At 46.1% G+C, this 21,690-nt stretch overlaps 2 protein-coding genes across 10 annotated transcripts in view; one reads left to right on the top strand and one right to left on the bottom strand.

Annotated features, from left to right (window-relative positions):
- Positions 1-2,716, bottom strand: part of RECQL4 (RecQ like helicase 4) — a 32,157-nt gene extending 29,441 nt beyond the window's left edge. The window contains exons 1-3 of the mRNA XM_026722995.2: positions 2,362-2,716; positions 706-815; positions 540-573 (exon numbers count right to left, since the gene is read on the bottom strand). Of these exons, the coding sequence (XP_026578780.2) occupies positions 540-573; positions 706-789 (118 nt within the window). The 5' untranslated portion in view covers positions 790-815; positions 2,362-2,716. The remainder of the gene's footprint in view (positions 1-539; positions 574-705; positions 816-2,361) is intronic.
- A 117-nt stretch (positions 2,717-2,833) lies between these two features.
- On the top strand, positions 2,834-21,431 carry LRRC14 (leucine rich repeat containing 14). 9 transcript variants are annotated; one of them, XM_087931846.1, is made up of 6 exons: positions 2,842-2,909; positions 5,386-5,511; positions 12,043-12,317; positions 12,865-13,226; positions 15,803-16,438; positions 20,162-21,431. In XM_087931846.1, the coding sequence occupies exons 4-6, from the start codon at positions 12,904-12,906 to the stop codon at positions 20,730-20,732; spliced, it is 1,530 nt and encodes a 509-aa protein (XP_087787972.1). In that variant the 5' UTR covers positions 2,842-2,909; positions 5,386-5,511; positions 12,043-12,317; positions 12,865-12,903; the 3' UTR covers positions 20,733-21,431. The 9 variants fall into 9 exon arrangements, with proteins under 9 accessions (XP_087787977.1, XP_087787972.1, XP_087787976.1 ...); XM_087931847.1 differs by having other exon boundaries at positions 2,884-3,120; XM_087931848.1 differs by having other exon boundaries at positions 2,890-3,006.
- The last annotated feature ends 259 nt before the right edge of the window (positions 21,432-21,690 follow it).

The following is a 21,690-nucleotide window of genomic DNA, read 5'->3' as shown; positions in this document are numbered from 1 at the left end:
CACTGAAATTAGAGTTGCAGAAGTCGAGAATGAAAGTTGTAGCTATTGCTCTTCTAAACAAATAAAACTTTCGCTTCAATCCATAAGAAAAACAAACCATAGATTTCCAAAATTGTGACAGAGTTTGAGCTGAGAGGGACTGGCTAAGGATGGACCTGAACAAGTTTGTTCGATGCTAGTCAACACAGTGTCCTCATATTGTATTTATGACTCCCTTGATGCCATTCACATTTTTGCTTTTCTCATAGTAAAAAGTTAAAGACTAAGAAGTGATTTTTGACAAAATACATACCAATGCAATTAAAAGGACTATCAATGTATTGTAAAATCATTGCAATTAGCATCTAATTAAAAAGTTTTAGACACAGATTTCTTGTCTTCCTTACCTATTTTCTGATGAGAAAATGATCAAAACATAGCATTTTAAAAGTTTGCAAAGAACTATCACGTTCCACTAATCAAAACTGTATTCTATCACATCTACTACTGTACCTCCATACACAGGACTGTAATATATTGTATAGAAGAATCATGCTTACTTTTTATTTTTTCAGGAGCATCCAGAATATCTGTCTGGAAAACAAACACAAAGAAATAATTTCAGAAATCTGCTTGATTTCAGTCGTGTTGAAAATGATTTAATTAGCCTAAACAATATAACAATGTAATTTATGATAATCCAATATTAAATTACATTAAAAATACCTTGCTGGGCTTCCTCTGCTGCTCCTGAAAAAAAGAAGTCTCCCATTTTTTCAGAAGGACTTTAATTTTGTCCAAAGGGTCCATAGTTCCATTCAACAATTTCCCGAAAACTGTACGAAAAGACAGAATGTCAGGTTAATTAGCTCCAAGAAAAACTCCATCAGAAGATTTAGCAAGAAATGCCATGAGAAAACACAATACAAACAGGACAATACCCAAGTCCTTGACACAAACATCAATCATTGCACAATATTCTCGTTCAGATTTTGATAGACAACTCAACTTTAAGTATACAGAATTATGTATGTATGTATGTATGTTAGTCAGCTTTGTTGGGGTATTTTCCCACGTCATTATAGTTGTGCTTTTAAAGTTGTAGCGACGTTTCGGCAGAATCTCATCTGCCATCATCAGGCTTGTGTATTGTGTTCGTCTGTGAGTCAGGCTTTCACAGCCGTTTCTGTTTTAAATTTGGTGCTAGCCTACTGCTGTGCCAGAATGGTTTTTTCTTCATCCTGATTGGTTGGGAGTCTTTGTCTGTGTTTATTGGTCTTGGACACCCCAACCAGGCACCCAGATGAAACCTAGCTTCCTAATAAATGATAGCCATCTGTTTACCCGAAGCCAAGCCGCACTAAAAGCCTCCAATAAAGGAAACACAATGTTGCCAGCCAATCAAGACAGATAATAGAGCTATGATAGATAGATATAATACATAATTAGATAGAATAGAAGAACAGACAGGTAATTAATATATAGAATAGATAATAATAGATATAATAGACAGATAATTAAGATAGAGCTAGATTCATATAATAGATTAGACCATAGAGCTAGATATAATAGATAATTGATAGGATAGGATACAAATAATACCGTAGATATATAATAGATGATAGACAGATAATAGAGCTAGATAAATATAATAGCCAAATAAGATAGATAAAAATAAAGGTAGATAGAATAGATATAATAGATGATAATTAGATAGAATAGATATAATTAATAGATAGAATAAATAGATATAATACAGATAATTAAGATAGAGCTACATATAATAAATTAGATCATAGAGCTAGATATAATAAACAGATAATTAATAGATATAATAGACAGATAATTAATATATAGAATAGATATAATAGACAGATAATTAAGATAGAGCTAGATACATATAACAGATTAGATCATAGAGCTAGATATAATAAATAGATAATTAATAGAATAGATAGAATACAGATAATACTGTAGATATATAATAGATGATAGATAATAGAGCTAGATAAATATAATAGCCAAATAAGATAGATAAAATAGAGGTAGATAGAATAGATATAATAATTAGATAGAATAGATAGAGACAATTAATATATAGAATAATAGATATAATAGATAATTAAGATAGAGCTACATATAATAGATTAGATCATAGAGCTAGATATAATAAACAGACAATTAATAGATAAAAGATATGTCATAGATGATAGACGGATAATAGAGGTACATAGATATAATAGCCACATAATAGAGCTAGATAGATAAAATAGATATAATAGAAAACATATAATAGAGCTAGACAGGTAGATGTGAGGAAACACCCCCCGCTTTTCAACAATGGACTTATAAGTAAATGAATACAAGCAAGCAAATAAAGACCTTCTCGCTTTTCACAGCAGTAGACTTGGGCTCCTAAAGGCCGCCTGGTGGGACGGGGAGGAGGAGGAGGACGGGGCGGCAGCTCTGAGGGGGCTGGACGGGAGCGGGGGGTCCCGCGGAAGAAGGATGCAAAAACCGGCTCCAAAATCTCTTCAGTTCCAGGGTTGGGACGCAGCGCCCTCCACTCCCCCGCGAAATTGTGGCTGCCACTGGCTTGACTGGGCTGGAGCCTCCCGAGGAAGGTGACACGCGACGACGAGGAGGAGGAGGAGGAGGAAGAAGAAGCCGGGCTCCCGCTTTCCCCCGCTGGATAAACCTACAGGAAAGCTCGCGGTCCCAGGCCGCCGCCGTGCCTGACAGGATTTCCCGCTCCCCGAAGCGCCGACCAATCAGGGAAGCGCACGTGCCCCGCTCAGCCAATCAGCGCCCATCTCCCGCCCGAGCTTTTTCCCCCACCCCTGGAAAAGTGGACCGCGAAGGCAGGGAAAGAGGCGGCGTCTGCGCGTGCGCGGGAGAAGTACGGAGGCCGCCGCGGGACTTCTTGTCCGGTCGGAGCGGGGCTTGGGGGGGAGGGGAGAGGCTCGGGAATGGGCTCCTTTGGTGGGGGGAGGGGAAAAAACGCGGGCCCGACGGAGCGAGGCGCGGGTAAGGGAGGAGGGGCCTGTCGCGGGCCTCTCGTTGCCATGGAAACAGCCCCCTCAGACTCTGCGTCGTGAAGAGAGGCCCGGAGCGGAACAAGGCCCCAAACCCCGCGCCCCGGTAGCCGCTGAGGGGCATTTCTCCGGGCCTTGCCTGCGAAGGAAGGGCGCTTGGCAGCCGTTAGGCCGGCACGTGCCGCGGCTCCATCTATGGGAGGCCTCTCCTTTTGTCTTTTAATTTTTTGGGGGGTGGGGTTCCTAGGCTTCGGGGTGGGGAGCGTCCAACAATTTGGGGGGGACGCTGAGGGAAAATGAGGGTCTCTCAGGGGATTCTCATGGGGGGGCGACGAGCTTGGCAAGATTTAAACGAGGGAACATCGGGGGGGGTATTTTAAAAAAAACCCCACCCTAAATGCAGGATGTCCTCGACTTACGACCGCAGTTGAGCCCTAAGATGGTTAAGATGGAGTAAGGTTCCCCCCATTTTACGACCTTCCTTGCCGTGGTTAAGTGAGTCACGTGGTCGTTAAACGAATCTGGCTTTCCCATTGTCTTTGCTTGTGGGAAGGTCACCAAAGGATCATGTGACACACCCCCACCCCACCTGGGAGGCTGTGACCGTCATAAATACGAGTCACTTGAATTTTGATCAGGGGACCGTGAGGAGGCCGCGACGGTCGTAAGTGTGAAAAATGTCTGAAATGATAAAAGGGTCCCCTGCCTGAGCAGGGGGGTGGACTAGAAGACCTCTAAGGTCCCTTCCAACTCTGTCATTCTATGATTCTGTAAGGGTTTTCCTGCTTTTAGCAGCGGGCTGGACTAGAAGAACTCCAAGGTCCCTTTCAACTCTCATTCTATCATTCTATCTCCTGCCTGAGCAGGGGGTTGGACTGGAAGACCTCTGGGGACCCTTCCAACTCTGTTATTCTGTACCACTGTTTATTCTGTTCTGTATGGCTACAAGTTAAGGATACCTGTATTTCTTTGCAAGTTTCTCTGACCTTTCCTCACCTGCAGGATTGATTCGTTGCAAGTTTATTTTTTGTCTTTTCTATTTTAATCTGTTTCTTTTAATTTCTCACATTTTTTTAATCCATCACCTCCCTCCCTCACAGAGGGAAAGGCATCATATCTGGTCCATAGCCTGTGGATTGTGCATTATTTTACTGCCACACTGTGCCGGGTTTAAAAGTACCTCCGTACTAAGTTTGCCAGAAAACTGAAGCATATACAGATGGTCCGTGACTTACGACCGCAATGGAGGCCAAAATTTCTGTTGCCGAGCGAGACAATTGTTAAGTGAGTTTTGCTCTGTTTCATGACCATTTTTTGCCAGAGTTGTTGAGTGACTCACTGCAGTTGTTATGTGACACAGTCATTGAGTGAATCTGCCTTCCCAATTGACTTCGCTTGTCGAAAGGTCACAAAAGGGATCATGTGACCCCAGGACACAGCAATCGTCATAGATATGAGTCAGTTGCCAAGTGTGTGAATTTTGATCACTCAGCCATGGGGATAAAAAAGTGACTTATCATTTTTCACACTTAAGACCGTTCCAAGATCCCCCTGGTCACATGATCAGAATTCAGATGCTTAGTAACTGACTCACATTTATGACAGTTGCAGTGTCCCAGAGTCATGCGATCATTTAACAACTGTCTTGCTTAGCAACAGAAATTTTAGGCTCAAAATCGAGGATTTACCCATAGCTTTTACTTTTATGTCACTGGTGGTTACGTGGATCACATGGTGGTTAAGCAAATCCAACACAGTCAATGAGCATTTGCTGTTTTCTGCAGAGTGAGGAATCTGGTACATGGGATCCTTTGTAGTAAATGTTGAGGGGCCAGGTCTGGGCCAGGCCCAGGAACCAATGTCAGCCCTTTGCTCCTTGTTCTTTTGCACAGGCTTTGATGGAGCTATTCTTAGGATAATTAGTTGACAATTAGGCATTTAAGTTTGGCTCTGACTTGAGGCAGATGAACTCAGACTCACATATCAGAAAATGGATCTGGTTCCTCTTTGCATCTTATTTTCTTTCTTATTTCCTGTGAGGATCCGTTTAAGGTTGGTTGGCTGTGTGTCTGGTGTGGTTGCAGTCTATTAATTATGCATTTGAATGTCTCACGCTGTGGATTTCTAGGTGTCAGGAGAGGTGTTAGGTTATTCTGTTTCTGTGAACTGTCTTTTAATAGGTCCTCTCTAGGAATAGATCTGGCTCTCTTGATTTGTCTCTTGATTGGGCTAGATGGGTCAGTCAGTCTTCTGAATGCCTCCCACATGCCTGAATTCCCTCAGTTGAGCATCTCTGTCAGGTCGGTCAGAATACACAGGTAGTCCTCAACTTATAACCACAATTGAACCCAACATTTCAATTTCATTTCAGGAGCCTCTGTGTTGCAGTGGTTAGAGTGCAGTACTGCAAGCTACTTCTGCTGCAGCCAGCTGCCTACAGTTTGGCAGTTCAAATCCCACCAGGCTCAAGATTGACTCAGCCTTCCATCCTTCTGAGGTGGGTAAAATGAGGACCCAGATTGTTGGGAGCAATAGGTTGTAAACCACTTAGAGAGGCCTGTAAAGCACTATAAAGCGGTATATAATTCTAAGTGCTACTGCTATTGCTGTTTCTGTTTAGTGAGACATTTTTTAAGGGAGTCTCTCCCCTCCCCATTTTACGACCTTTCTTGCCACAGTTGTTAAGTGAATCACGGCAGTTGATAAGTTAGTAACCTGGTTGTTAAGTGAATCTGGCTTTCCTATTGACTTTGCTTGTCCAAATATCGCAAAAGCAGATCAAGTGACCTTGGGACACAGCAATTGGCTGTAAGTATGAACTGGTTGCTAAGCTTGTGAATTTTGATCACGTGATCATGGGGATGCTCAAAGGTCGTAACAAAAACAGTCATAAGTCACTTTTTTCAGTGCCTTTGTAACTTTAAAAGGTCACTAAATGAACTGTTGTAAGTTGAGGCCTACCTGTATCTCTGTCAGGTCAGTGAGAATATATATGGTTGAACCTAGCTGTAGATGATGCTGTAAATAAGATGATGTGTTCCGGGTGGAAGCTGCAAACATACAGTCTGGAGATTTCTCATATTCTATAATATTTTCATATCCCTAACATGGTAGTTTTACCCAAACACCAAGGAAGTGGACCTCTCTTTACCTCAGAGGTGTCCAACTTCGGCAACTTTAAGACCTGCGGACTTCAGAATTCCCCAGCCAATGGGGACATTTGCAAACTACTGTATGTTTCTAACCACGGATTGCCAGAAATAGTTCATTAATTACTTCTAAGTTGACTGGCTGGGGAATTTTGAAAGTTGAAGTCTACAACTCCTATAAAATTGCCAGTACTTTACATGGCTGGGAGGAAATTGCTGAAGACATGATAGAATTTGACCTTTTCTTTATGTATCATGAGTGAATCTCGAGTAAAGGAGGGATTTTAGATGATGGGAATTGAGAAAGCCATTGTTCTTAGTCAGTTTTGAAAATACTGGCATATTATCTTATGCCAGGCATACAAGTCAGCTAGGTGACTTTGGGCCAGTACTCCTTTCTCAGCACAGTCTTCAGGATTGTTGTTGTGAGGAAACTAGGAGCAGGCATCTTAGATATGTTTGCATTATGCATTATAAGGGGCTGAATATAGGTCAATAGCTGTGCCACTGATTTGGTGCATATTATTGCCAAAGTTGATGTAATGGCTTCTGGAGGAGGTATGGAAAATTGAAGGCGGATCTGATGACCACGGCAAAAGACCAAGAAACTAATGAATAGACCAGTTCTTTGGCACCTCTCCAGGTAAGGAAAGGAGAGGAGACTACAGGACAACAGTGTTTTCTGGGTCTGAGCACTGGGAGAAATGGAATTAACCATCTTGCTCACACAACCACACAAGGGCCTTATAAAAGACACATTTGCAAACCTCCTTTTCTAATCACTGATCACTAGAAATAGCTCATTAATTACTTTTAAATTATTAGGGATCTTGGCATGACAGGTGTGAAAATGATAGGAGACTCTAGATCTTTAATCCTGAGTGAAAGAAAACTATAAGATTTTAAAGAGTCTGATATAAACAAAAAACCGTAGAAGATTTTTGATCTTAAAAAGTGGACTAAGGGTACAGGTAACATTGAAACTTAACCTGAAAAAATGTTTTTGGAATTAATTATAAAGCACCGCTTGTTCTGTTTTGGTTTTCACAAAACATAACATGGAGGTATACTTTCATGATTTAAAAAATGAGATACTAGAAGGAAGTAAAGATTTTTAGTAGAGGAAAATGCACAAGCCTGCAACATGTTACAGCAATAAAAATATTGAAGACTTTTGAAGAATGAAATCAGAGAATAATAGTCAAGGTATCAACAATCTGAGTAGTGATGTCTGCTTCTATGGTTAGTCTGTGTCCAAAATATGTCATTAAAGAAATGTCAGATGTAGAACAAATTTTATCTGAGAAGATAAGAGGTGGTATCAAAAGTGGATTTACAACTGGCAAGCCAAACGTAATTGACTTAGGTAATTTTTTCCTTAATGGATTTATAAAAGAGACTTTTATAAGAGCCTTGGAATGCTCTGTGTGATGGGACAAAGAAGAAATGAAGAGAAATAAAATATAATGACAATATTTGAATAAATATTTAGAACGTAAAATGCAAAAGAAAGGAATATAAAGTTAGTTTATTTGATCAAGGTAAAGATATGTTACTACTTCTAGCTACACTTTCTAATCTAGGCTTTCTGCTGACACCAGGACTGAAAAGATGATGTGGATTTGTTTATAGACACATGAAAAGATAAATATAACTTTAGAGAGTATAAACCCACGATGGCGAATCTATGGCGTGCGTGCCACCTGTGCCATTTGTGTCAACACGCGAGCCGCAGGCAAACTTACCTCACTGCGCATGTATGTGTGCCTCACAGCTGATTTTCGGCCTGTTTGAGGCCAGTTTGGTCACTTCCTGTATTTCCGGAAATACCAGAAGTGACAAAACGGGCCCACTTTTTGGCCTGCAAAAGCTGCAGAAGCTTTCCTCAAGCCTCTGGGAGGCTGAGAAAGGCCTCAAATGGATTGAAAATCAGCTGGGAGGTGCAATGCAGATAAGGGGGTGGTGTGGGTGGGTGCGCACATTGCCTTCTGGGTGCTGGCATGCAAGCGCATGCACAGTTTTTGGCACAGGAGCCCCAAAAGGTTAGCCGCCACTGGTATAAACAGTACTAACTTTGTTTATATTTAGGATGAAGATTGGAAATCATTCTACACCTTTTTCCTTAGAGTCATTTCACTTGCACTTTTTACTCTTTTTTTCCTTTTAGTTTGAATTAGGTTTTACCTTATAATCGAAATTTTTAGCAACGGTGAAGTAGTTCTCATCGGCAAATAGAAACTCAGTCACTGTACAAACTCACATTGGTGAGCATAAACTCACACGTGCCATACTGCGTTGACATTAATGGTGATGATCCTGACAGCTTGAAGCCCATAATTGTGAGAAGGTTGTTGTATGACACTTCACCGTCCGTGGCAGCTAAGTGATTATATCACAAGAGTGGTCAATAGATTTCAGTCTTTGGAAATCTGTGGTGTCTCTTATGAGAGTGTTGGTGACATAAGATCTGGGAAGAGTTGTTTGGCCTCAGCTTCTTTGATTATGATGTCATGGTGAGTCTCTTGAGGCCTTGGATGGCATCTGGCTGCGCTCTGCTGAGATTGTTATGTAAGATTTTTTCCCCCCCCCATTGATGATTGTGTCTTGAGGTTGCTGGCAAAAGCATCCAGTATCGAAATCCAGTTCACTGTTACATCCATCAAGGGGTGGGGGTCCATGATTTTTGTAGGATTTGACGAGCAGTTGCATCACGGATTATGATGGCTATATCTCTGAGCCTTGTTTCTTTTGTTAAAAGTATTTCTTCAATCTCACATCTTCAAGTCCCCAGAGAATTGCGTATTTTTGGTGGGTTGGGAGGAGGAGGAGGAGAGAGAAGCATCATCCACAAACAGACCCTCCAGCTTGGTGGGGTCTGTAGCTGAATGGGGTTCACAATATTTGGGGGTAAATCTGTGGAGTCCTCCAACTATATTGAGTGCATATAAACTTGGACCCCTTGCTTTCTTTCACCCATAGTTTAATATCGCTCTCCAGCTACAACTTTAACTAAGAAGAAATTTCAATAATCAGGGTAAGGAAATACATGATGGCTCTTCTGTGAGGAATCCTTGTTGCCCTCTGAGATTGGTTGTGTTCCTCCAGACGTTTCATTACCCAACCAGGAAGCATCATCAGTGCTAGTAAGGAGTGAGGTTTGCATTCTGTTTATATGCTACTGGCTTGCCCTCTCAGTGTTGGTCTTTCCTTGATTAGGCTGTTTATTGGACTTGTTTATTTGCCTTGGTAGTACCTTGATTGGGGTTTCCTTCTGGATGGTTTATCTAGTGTTAATCTTGGTGCTAACCTGCTCATGTGGGGAAATAGTTTTGGCCATTTTGTTCCAGTTTTGGGCTTGTGGCTGGTTTCTTTCACATATTCTGTGGATATTATTTATGTCTGTGTATCTATTTGTGGTCGATTGTTAATTCCCTAACATTTTTGGACTTGGCTTATGGTCACAGCTTCCCCGTTGAAACTAGGGTTAAATTTGTCCATAGGTTGTGCAATGAAAGAGTTTTTATCACGTCTTCTGACTGCTAGTTGGTGCTCATTTCATCAAGGCGAAAGCAGTAGAAATAAAAGGAAAGAGGAGAGGAATTGTGTAGAGAGGTCTTTTTTTGTTCTTCCTAATTCAGACTAGCAGTTTAAGCAATGATAATGCTTTATAAAATAATTGTCCTCATTTTCTGAGGGTAAAGTGGCATTTCAGCTTGTTGAAGAATCTTTGGTCAAATGTAATAAGTTTTATATGTTAAACCTGTGCATTCCAAAGTAAGCTCCTTTGGTTAAATAGAGCTTTCTCTTAGGTAAGAATAAGAGGTGATATCCTGTTTCTCCTTCCTGCCTCTCCCAGAAGGACCATCCTCTCAGTTCAGGGGAAATAATGGGAATCACTAGTCTTAATAACCAAACCCAATTTCCCATCCCCACCCAGACTGTTCTTTATTGTTATCAGGGATAGATGGATAGATTTATATTCTGCCTATTCTCAAGACACAACTATTTATGGGTTAGTAAGCTGCAAAACGCTGCGTGGATTACAGGTCCCTCTGACACTGTCTAGCTGAAGTTGTCTCCCCCTCCCTTTTTGACAAGACCAGGGTCTTTTTAGGTCACTGAGCAAAAATAATAGTTGTTGCTTCGTCCACCCATGGGCTGAACAAGTTATGGAGCCCAGTCAAATTTGTTTGAAATAAAGTTGCACCTCTTTAAGGCTAAAATTCTTTGGGAGTTTTATGCACAAAGTACATCCCATTGAAATAAAGAAAAAAAAAACAACTCTTGATGATCAACTACATATTACACAATTACATATGTCAACATTAATGTAACGATAATGTTAAATGTTAAGATCAGTCATTTCAAAAGTAGGAATTCAGAGGCAGCTTAATGCTGCATCAACACTTTATGAAGATGAAAATGGCTTTATAAGAAGAGCCTTTAAGGAGGCTGCCCATCATCTACCACTTTAAAGGAATAAAGCATAATTGGAACGCTGCCACGATGGAGTACAGATTGTTCTCTTAAAACCACTCACTCTATTGCAAGCCAAAGGAATGCTTCCCTCCTGAATCATTTAAAATAGCTCCTGACAGTCTTCCCCCTCCCCTTATAGCAATAGCACTTAGACTTATATACCACTTTATAGTGCTTCACAGCCCTCTCTAAGCAGTTTACAGAGTCAGCCTATTGCTCCCAACAATCTGGGTCCTCATTTTATCCACCTGGGGAAGGACGGAAGGCTGAGTCAACCTTGAGCCTGGTGAGATTCGAACTGCCAAATTGCAGGCAGCTGGCTGCAGCAGAAGTAGCTTGCAGTACTGCACTCTAACCACTGTGCCACCGAGGCTCCTAATTATAGCCATACTTCTGGTCAGGCAAGTATCTACAAAAGACAGGTAATCCTTGACTTATAATCATTCATTTAGTGACCATTCCAAGTTACAGTGGCACTGAAAAAAAGTGACCTATGACTGTTCTTCACACTAGAGACCATTGCAACATCCCCCCATGATCCTGTGTTCAAAATTCAGAGGCTTGGCAACTAACTCATATTTATGATGGTTGCAATATCCCCGGGTCACAGGATCACCTTTAGCGACCTGACAAGCAATGTCAACGGGGAAGCCAGATTTTGTCACTAGCTTAACAACTTCAGTGGTTCACTTAACAACTATGGAAAGAAAAGTCATAAAATGGGGCAAAACTATTTAACAGCTGTCTTACTTAGCAACAGAAATTTTGGGGTCAATTCTAATTGTGAGTAGAGGATTATCTGTATATCTACAGAGATTCTCATAGACATATCTGCTGTCTTACCTGTGTGCCTGCTCCTAGAAGAGGAATAGAATAGAATAGAATAGAATAGAATAGAATAGAATAGAATAGAATAGAATAGAATAGAATAGAATAGAATTCTTCATTGGTCAGGTGTGATTGGACACACAAGGAATTTGTCTTTGGTGTAGAAGCTCTCAGTGTACATAAAAAATGCATCATGAATCATAAGATACAATACCGTGATAATCATAGGATACCAAATTAAGCAATCAAATCATACTAGGAAACTAAAACAATAGAAATGGTAAAGATACAAGCAACAAGGTTATAGTCATAAGTAGGAGGAGATGGGTAATAGAAAGGATGAGAAGAAGAATAGTAATACTGTCTTGGTAAATATGACAGTGTTGTGGGAATTAGTTGTTAGCAGAGTGATGGCATGCAGAAAAAAAACTCCTTGTGTCTAGTTGTTCTGGTGTGCAGTGCCCTATAACATCGTTTTGAGGGTAGGAGTTGAAACCATTTATGTCCAGGACGTGAGGGGCTTGTAAAAACTCCATTAATTTGTTAATTATGCTCTTGTTTTTCTGCCTCAGATTTAGTCATGGAGGAATCCGAAGAGAAGCGTTTTGAAGAGGATACAATATAGAAAAGCTGCACTCTCCCGAGGAACTCAATTTTGGATAGCTCTGCCTATCAAGTCAGAAGAAAAAGCAGATATTAGTTGGAAGTGCTGAATTTGCTTTTTTGGATATAGTGGGAATCCGTGAGGTCACCTTTCCCCCAAAGAGAGTGTCATCAGAGCAGCTATCTGTGGAGGAAAAAAAAATCCCTTCTCTTATCTCAAGACGTCAGAAAACTTCCAGGACCTGTAAGTCTGTAAAAGGGGATCATTTATCATAGAGTTTCCTCTCTTGGAGGACCCGAAAGGCATGTAATCCAGATTTAACTAGGCAGGGATTTTGTGTGCTTTTCTTCTGTTGCGGTCAGTGGAATGTGATTGAAATGCCGGCTGGCTTCAAGCCCTTCCTTAACTTTGACAAGAGTGAGGCTTATGGCCCTTTCAGGATTGCTTATGTGCCATCAAGTCATTGTCAGCTTATAGTATGCACATAGTTATTCTCCACGACAATCCATCCCTAACAGTAGGAGGAGTGGCAAAACTTGGAGGCGGAGTATAAAGAGGAATCAGCCTCGAATCCCTACATAGCCACAAGCGGACTCAATCTAACCCTTTTTTTGACTGCCATTGACCATTCCTTCTTTGCAGGAATGTTGTGGCTTTTGTTTATAAAGTGCCTGATGTATGTCAATTTCTCATTAGATGTTTCTTGAAACCGAAGGTTTGAACAAGTAGATGAACGTTTTTTGAGACAGACTGCAGAGAAAGTATCTAGTAATATTATTCTTTTCCATAGCAAACTTCTGGCTCGCAGCCCCTCCATCCAGTTGCCGCCATGTATTCCCTGGTCTTCCTCTGTGCCCAGAAGGTTGTCTCTCACTATACAACTCTGCAAGATGCCCTGGGCTTCCTCCCAAAGGAGCTGTATCCCGTCCTGTTCAAGGCTGCCTTCATGGATAAGAGAACTCCGTCGCTCCAGCAATTGGTGCAGACCTGGCCATTCCCTGTCCTCAGTTTCCAGAAACTCTTGCGCAAATGTCAGCATTGTGAGCGGGCCCTGATCCGGGAGAAACCAAACAAGTTGTGCATTCAGGCCATTATTTTGGGAGTGGTGACGTACCTCATGAAGATGCTGGAGGATCGCAAGGGTAGTAAGAGGTATGTGTACCCCTTCCTTCTTCTCTCTTGTCTTCCTAAGTGAAGCACACAGAACGTGCATCTCCACCGAGGCCAGGAAAATAAAGGCAGTCCTTGGCTTGCAACAGCTCAGTGAGTGGCCATTCAAAGTGTCATAAAAGTAATTCCAGTAAAAGAAACAGGAAACAGCAATAGAATAAACAATTCTTACCTTAAGATTCAGAGGTTTTATTCCATGAGCAATTCGGAGCATGAACAAGCCATCGTAACACAACTTCTATCAATACCCCATTGCCACGAGGTGGTCCATGACATAGCTGAGTCCAGCAAGGAATAGCTACAGCTGGTGGTCCTGAACTCAGCCCAAGACATTATTTTGATGCTTTTCTGCATGCAGTTTCACAACTTACTTCCTTGTCCTTCCTTCAGACAGACCGTCTCCACATACACCCCTGGACATCTCAAACCTCTCCCCATCGGCTGCTTTCCATTCCTTATTTCTTGCGGTTTTCAAGTCTACATACTTTGCACAATCACATTTCATAGCAACAGCTCCACGGGATTAGAAATAGTTCTGATACACTTTGAAATCTTTCTGTCTAAAACTTTGATTCATATAGCTTTTTGGGGGAGGGCCTGCTATCCTTCTGAGACCTATGGACTCTGGTGCTCCAACAGGCTATTTTTCTGTTCCTCACAAAAGTTACAAGGGCACTGGAAAAAGTGACTTATGGCCATTTTTCACACTTACAACCATTGCAACAGCCCAATGGTCAATTCAGATATTTGGTAACTGACTCACAATTAATGACAGTTGCAGAGCCTGACGAGCAAAGTCAACAAGGAAGCCAGATTCACTTAGCCATTCTGCGACTAACTTTAACAATTGCAGTGATTCACTTAACAACTGTGGCAAGAAAGGTCATAAAATGGGGGAAAATATCACTTAACCGTTGTCTTGCTTAGCAACAGGAATGTTGGGCTCAATTGTGTTGTAAGTCAAGGACTACCTGCATTAAAACCAGGATTCCCTAGAATTTCTAAATGTGTGGTGCATCTTACCTGCTTTTTCATTTTAAGTTGTGTCCCACGCTTAAACTTTTCTCCAGCCTTTTTAAGACTATTGACCCTCTTATCTATCAGGAAGGTCATTTTTCATTACTAGTGATTCCTACACATTGCTGTTAAAACCTTTGCATGTGAAGATAAAAGTCGGATTCTCACACCTTAGGTCCATTTTATTTGCCCGGTCACTACCTTGGATCGTTTGCCCTAAGATGCCCAGAATACCAAGTTGTACACCAGGAGTCCCCAAACTTGGCAACTTTAAGACTTGTGGACTTTCAACTCCCAGAATTCTATGCTATGCTGGCTGGAGAATTCTGGGAGTTAAAGTCCCCAAGTCTTAAAGTTGCCAAGTTTGGGGACCCCCTGCTGTATTTAATAAGTCAGTCCAGTGGTAAAGCTATTTTTATCCAGGGATGCTGGAAACACTTTAAGAAAAGATCACAGCGAGCACAAAGGAATCCTATTTTGTTCCTAGTCCCATCAAAACACTATTATTTAGGCTTGTGCCAAGGGTGACCTCTAGGAAGGCAGACCAGTCAACTCTGTGGTCATCTGGAGGAACGCTGATGGACTTTGTTCTCGCCGCTGCGACTGCTGCTCTCACTGTTTTGCCAGTTTCAGGTGTGGCTTGGTCTAAAGAAAGACAGAGTCCAGGTATCTACCCCGATAAGCTTTACCTGGTTATTCAGCTGAATAAAGACAGACTTCCCTTAGCAAAGGATGTCCCTTAGCTACCTTGTCCACTCAGAAGCATTGGCCCACCCCACCCAGACAAGCTGGCACACTCTAGATCAGGGGTGATCAAACTCACGTCGCCACGTGACGTATCACAACTTCTTTCCCCCTTCGCTAAACCGGGGGGGGGGGGGGATGGCCAGCACGTGACGCATCCACTCCGCGGCCTGCGAGTTTGACACTCCTAGTTTAAAATAAAGAAGTATAGAAATAGCCACCCACCACTCTTGGGAGGACCTCCAAAGGACACAGAGTGTCATCTCAGGGACTCGGGGTGTTTCCCGAAGAACCTTGCATGACCTCGAAGGCCTGCAGAGGCAAGGGTGACATCGGCACCTATGCTCCTTCCTCAAGTCTTTCAATAGAACACCCTAGATTCCTGGTCAACCTAATGTCAGCTTTGGAAGCCTTATTGAGATCTGAGGCCACAATTGAGCTTGGGAAAGTGGGAGGAGGGGGGAATTCATTGGAGCATATCTAGTTAGACATAATAAAATTCTTTTTCTGATTCAAGGTCAGGTTGCGTTGCACCTAAGTGAGGGGAAGTCTCGAGTTGGGACGGTTGGAGATTGGGGCATGTGAGGTGATGACGGGTGCAGGGAATGGATTTTGTAGTTTTTGCTTATTGCAAGGAAGCCCGAAACTTTCAGATCCGGGATTCCCCGGTTGTGCCAATTACTATACAAATAAAAAGGAACTTTTGAGAGATGTCCGTCTCAGAGTTATTGGGTGGAATGGAGGTTTGCTGGAAAGCTGACCCCTAACGGTTTCCTTTTTGTTGCTCCTCCGTCCAGCAAGGGGCAGCGTTTGCAGATCCTCGACATGACCGGCCTCCAGGACGAAGGGCATGGCCCCGAGAGCATGAGCCTGTGGTCCCGGACGGTCACGCTGGCCAAGGCTTGCCTGGACGTCTCCAAGCAGCAGAGCAAGTGCCTGAAGCGCTCCTCCAAGCGGAGGAAGGGCCCCTACAGCAGCTCAGTGGCCCTGCCGGCCCCGCAGCCTGTGTCCGTGGATGTCTGGGTGGACCTTTTTGTCAACAGCACCTCCTACGTGGTGCTGAAAGACGCCCTGCAGATCAACAGCGGCAACGCCCTGCGCTTGCGCTGCCGGGACTTCCGGGCAGAAGAGCTGTCCATCGCCAGCACCGTGGGGCTGCTGGAATTCCTAGACCCCGCTGGGGTCCGGCAGGTGGACCTGCGTTTCAACAACCTCGGGCTCTCTGGCCTCAGGGTGGTCCTGCCGCACCTGACCAAGTTCACCAACCTGGCCAGCCTGAAGCTGCCCTACAGCAACATCGACGTCCGGCGCCTGACGGTGGGCATGGAAGGGAGCCTGCAGTACTTCGCCACCCAGCTCAGCCGCCTCACCTGCCTCAAAGAGCTGAACCTGGGCTCCTCCAGGCTTTCAGGCAAGCTGCGGCAACTCCTGGGGTAAGAGAGCAACCTAGACCAGCGGTCCCCAACCTCTGCGGCTTGGCAGCCCGGCTTAGCGAGGGAGTTGGGGTGGGGTGGGAAGAGGGGAACCAGGCCTGACACGTACGAATGCGGCTCCCATCCCACGCCAGCATGCCACTCTCACGAGCTGAGCTGCGCGTGCACCAGCCCACTTCTCAACGTGGCCCGGCTCCAAATAGGCCACAGCCTGGTAGGAAACAGCAGCCCAGGAGTTGGGGACCCCTGAGCTAGATCTAGGGACAAATTTACAGACGCTTAGGACAATTACTCAGAGGAACAGCTTTTGCCTCCAGAAGTTCCCTCACTGGAGGTTTCCAAGAAGAGGCTTGGGCAATCCCTTGTCTGAAATGGGATAGGGCAGGGGAGTCAAACGCACATCATCACGTGTGGTATGCTTGAGGAGGGGGTGGGACTAGAAGACCTCCCGGCTCCCTCCCAGCTCGGTTAGTCTGCATTCTGTATAGACCTGGGAAGGGCAGGTCTGTGCAGAGAACAAGAGTGCACATTTCCTGGGTTTAGCAAACCAACCCACGCTCCCACTGAGAAGTCAAGATTTATTTGCCACCTCTTTCTTTTTCTTTTTTTTTTCCTGATAACTTTTTAAATAATTTGTCCAAATATAAAATACAAAGAAAAATGAGAATCCTTGGAAAATAAGGAAGGAGAAGGGGAAAAAGCCAGGCTTTTTGGGTTTAAAAGTACTTGCCTTGTGTTTTTGCTTCTTTAAAAGACCCTTAAATGGCACAGGCGTTTGGGCCTTGGCGTGGGGGCAGCCCTTTTTGTAAGCGCCGCAGGTTTTTGAAATGATTCAGGTGACAAAAATAGAGGAGAAAACAAGCTGGTTGTTGTCTTCTTACACAAACCCCGGTTGATAATAAATGATCATCATTTTTTTTCTTTTATTCTTAGGACAAGATTTATCTTTTTATTATTAATCATTGCACATAGTTGGGGGGGGGGGGGGGGGGGGGGGGGGGGGAATCGGGTAAGTGGGCAGCAATAATCTAACGTGTTTCTCACAAAATAAGGCCAGGCCTTTTTGTTTTTTTTGACCCCCCCCAAAAAACAGCTAGGCCGTCTTTTTGGGGGTGACTTAATTCCTCCCCCTTGCATCCTTGGGCGGGTGGGCGGCGACAGCTTGGACGTTGACCTCGGCATTGGTGGGGCACTTCGTATCGGGAGACCTTCCACCACCGTTGCTTTCCCTTCTCCCTGTGCTGCCGCGGTGTTTAGAGCAATGCCACAGCGTTTGGCACAGCCACACACAGCCAGCCAGGGCGCCTCCCTGCAACTGGAGCCTGGTGAAGACACTCGGCTTCAGGCGCTCCTGTCGCCGCCTTCCCTTCGCCTTCGAAGGCAAAGCCCATTCTTTTAAAATTGACGCCCTACTACTGGTACGACAAAGCCTCCCCTGCCCAAGAGGGCAGCCCAACCCCACGTGGGGAGGCAAATCTCCCAAGGCCTCAGCTCAGGATTGGCTCACCCTGGGAGAAGCGCCCAGCCGCCATCCGTGCCTGGTGCTGGGCAGAGCATGAAGAGCTTTGCCTGGGGCGCCCAGCGCAGCTGACAGGCAGGCCCTCTTGCCCGGCAGTGGAGCTCTTGCCAAGGCAGTGAGTGCTTCCCCACTGGACCCTCCGCTCATCCCGCCAGAGCCATGAAGGCTGGGCAGAGCCGGGAAAGCGAGCCGTGGGTGCGCGCCTGCCTGCCAACTGAAAGAGCCGGGCCGACCTGAGCTTGGCTTCCTTCCCAAGTCCCTCCAGCCTGGACCCGAAGGGGCCACCGGGAGAGGCTGCCCGAGGCAGTGATAGCGCCCACCCATCCGTGGACAGGGAGGCAAGGTGACAGCTTCGCCGCATCCTCCAAGCTGAGCCCCGACGAGTGAGTGCCTCTGCCCGATGCCACTGCAGCGTTTGGAGCTGCTGGTGCGTTTGGAGATGCGTGGGGACGGGCTGGGCGAGGGGTGGAAAAGACAGGCGGCTTCGGGTTCTCTCCGCCGCACCCGCCGGCCAGGGAAGCAGCACTGCCGTCACCTCGCCTCCCTGTCCGCGAACGGGTGGGCCCTATCATTGCCTCGAGCAGCCTCTCTTGGTGGCCCCTTCGGGTTCGGGCTGGAGGGACTTGGGAAGGAAGTCAAGCTCAGATCGGCCCGGCTCTTTCAGTTGGCAGGCGGGCACACACCGGCGGCTCGCTTTCCCGGCTCCGCACGGCTCCGGCGCGGCCCTGGCAGGATGAGCGGAGGGTCTGGCGGGGAGGCGCTCACTGCCTTGGTGAGAGCTCCGCCGCCGGGAAGGAGGGCCCGCCTGTCAGCTGAGCTGGGCGCCCCAGGCGAAGGTCTTCGCGCTCTGCCCAGCGCCAGGCAGGGATGGCGACTGGGCGCTTCTCCCAGGGTGGGCCAATCCTGTGCTGCGGCCCCGGGAGAGTGGCCTCCCCACGTGGGGTTGGGCTGCCCTCTCCGGCAGGGGAGGCTTTGTCGTACCGGTAGTCGGGCGTCGTTTTTAAAAGAATGGGCTTTGCCTTCGAAGCCGAAGGGAAGGTGGCGACAGGAGCGCCTGAAGCCGAGTGTCTTCACCGGGCTCCAGTTGCAGGGAGGCGCCCTGGCTGGCCGCGTGTGGCTGCGCCAAATGCCTCAGGGAGAAGGGAAAGCAACGGTGGCAAAAGGTTTCCCGATACGAAGTGCCCCAACAACGCCAAGGTCAACGCAGGCAGCACCATATCCGGGTATGCAACAAAAGTACTTCCTAACAGCCAGCCCCCCCCCCCAATTCTCCCCCATTTCGCCTGTTTAATATAGGCCTTAATTTGTGGGGAGGGGCTTAATTTGATTTTTTGCCAATAAAGCATGCGGGGGACTTCCTATTGGGGAGGCCGTATTGTTGGAGGAACACGGCATATGTACCGTGTTTCTCCAACAATACGGCCTCCCCAATAGGAAGTCCCAGCATGCTTTATAGGCATAAATAGGCGTGTGTGTGTGTGTGTGTGTGTGTGTGTGTGTGTGAAATTACCCCTCACGCATCATCACGAAATCTCCAGAACTGTAAAGCCTACAAACTTGAAATTTGGCATGTATGTTCCTCTTGGCTTCTAGGTGCTTGCTAAGAAAGGTTTTTTCGAAATGACCATCAGAGCATTAGGATTTCCTATATTATTATTATTAACACGCTCTGATGCTAAGGAGTTCTACTCCCCCTCCCCACCTGAAAAGAAATCTCTTCCAAATGCAAAACCCAAGCAGAGGAGTTTCAGTTTCGGTTTCACCGCACCAAGCAGCTTTAGCACAGAACAGTTGAGCTAAGCCACGCCCAGGCTCCTTGCTGTCTCCTCCTTGCTCGCAGCAAATACTCTTTCAGTTTCCAAGCAGCCTTCAACTCTGTGTCACACACCGACAGGACACTAGCCAGATGGATACCGATGGGTGCTGGTAGGCAGAGGCAGAACTTTTATCCCTTTATTTTCCTCCCCAGAAACTAAGCCCAACCACATTGTTTTGTAGCGAAGCAGCAGGTATATCGAGCTAGTTTAATAACAAATAACACCTGTGACTTTGGGCAGGTCATCCCTGGTGCCTGAGGGACAGGCCGCGGGTGGTCCTCCTCCTGAAACCACCGCACAGCTCCTATGTCCCAACACGAGGGGTGGGGAGTGAGGGCCCCCCCCCTGCCAGTCCTTAAGTGGCCTTCTCTTTTGCCCTACCTGCAGGGACCTGCGAAGCCCTTTGGAGAGCCTGGAGCTGGCCTTTTGCTACCTGCTGCCCAACGACTTTGCCTACCTCTCCCAAAGCCTCCACACCTCGGCCCTGAAGAAGCTTGACCTGAGCGGCAACAACCTGTCCGACAGCCTCCTCCAGCCTCTGCAGGGCCTGCTGACCGAGGCCGCCTCCTCTTTGCTCCACCTGGACATCATGGAGTGCCGGCTGATGGACAGCCACCTGAACCTGCTCCTGCCCGCCCTCTGCCGCTGCACCCGCCTCCGCTACCTGGGCGTCTTTGGCAACCCCATCTCAGCCAAGGGGGTGAAGAACCTGCTCCACAAGACAGTGGGCCTCTTGGACTTGCGGCTGGTCATCTACCCCTACCCTGTGGACTGCTACGGAGACGACCTGCCCTGGCCCCCCACCTCTTCCAACCTGCTCAACGGTTCGGTGGACGAGGAGAAGTTCTCCCGGGTCAGCAACGAACTCCAGCAGATGCTGCTGAGCGCCAACCGGGGAGACGCCATCTGGACCACGAACCTCTGTCGCCACAACAGCCTCGACTATTTCAGTTTATAGCCCCGTTGGGCGTTGGTACTCTTCTACACCTGGAATAAAGCCCCACCCACCCACCTCCCCTTCTTCTTCCTCTCTTGTCGGTGATCTGAGCCCACCAGGCAATCCCGGTGGGTGTAAAGCCAGAAGACATGCCCGGCTTAACCCCGCCAGCAGCCGACGGAAGAGCCTGCAGGGAGGTTCTCCTGAAGACTGGAAACGCGCTCTGCCAATTGTGCTGGGCCCTCGAGGTTGCCAGTGAACGGGAGCCACCTGGCAGGCATCAGTGGAAGGGGGCACACAGCTGGGGGAGGGGAGGGGGGCTTCTGCTGTCTCTCCATCCCTGCTGAAGGTGGATGCCAGCCCAGAATGTCTGTCCCAACCATGTTTTTCCCCCCCCGCCCCAGTTGCAGACCATTTCCAGTGCATGTAGCAATGAGAGGGAGGGGGGGTCATGTTCCCTGTTGTTTGATTATTATTATTTTTTACTTCTATACATCAGAATGTAGCGTTGTGTTGTTTGTGGGGCCAGATAAGAGAGTGCAGGTGGGCGTTTTTCACCTGTTCGTTCGCCCTCTCGCGTTGTCGGGTAAGGTGGGAGGAGGCAAGTTTTGGATCTCGAGTTTAGAGGGAAACCTCGTTTTTACGACGGGCGGCGGGAGGGGGAAGATGACGACACAACAGCTTTCATGTTGAAATAAAAAAAACAATGGCTCTCAGAGCGGAGTACTAGTATCTGTCATGGACTTGTGGGAAGGGCTGGAATCCACCGGCGACACGAACTGTCTCCAAGGAGCATCTGGAATTAAGTTCAGGTTGAAGTTGAATTAGAGATGAGTAGAGAACGTTTAAAATTTAGAGCAGCGTAGCGCAGTGCTGCAAGGTAGCTCACTCTTTACTCCAGGGTGTTCAATTCTGACCAGCACATGGTCGACTCAGCCTTCCGTCCTTCCAAGGTGGGTAAAATGAGAACCCAGATTGT

The sequence above is a fragment of the Pseudonaja textilis genome, chromosome 3 (genome assembly GCF_049901715.1).
Source record: "Pseudonaja textilis isolate UNSWEBS1 chromosome 3, rPseTex1.2, whole genome shotgun sequence".
Lineage (NCBI taxonomy): Eukaryota > Metazoa > Chordata > Lepidosauria > Squamata > Elapidae > Pseudonaja > Pseudonaja textilis.
Note: the sequence above shows the minus strand (reverse complement) of the source record. Positions and strands in the feature narration are given on the sequence as shown.

What these genes read in the sequence shown, in the direction of transcription:
- LRRC14 (XM_087931851.1), top strand. Translation starts at nt 12,904, where the DNA reads ATGTATTCCCTGGTCTTCCTCTGTGCCCAGAAGGTTGTCTCTCACTAT. An exon ending in GATCGCAAGGGTAGTAAGAG is followed by an intron (nt 13,227 to 15,802) that starts GTATGTGTACCC and finishes TCCTCCGTCCAG; the next exon opens with CAAGGGGCAGCGTTTGCAGA. An exon ending in AAGCTGCGGCAACTCCTGGG is followed by an intron (nt 16,439 to 20,161) that starts GTAAGAGAGCAA and finishes CCCTACCTGCAG; the next exon opens with GGACCTGCGAAGCCCTTTGG.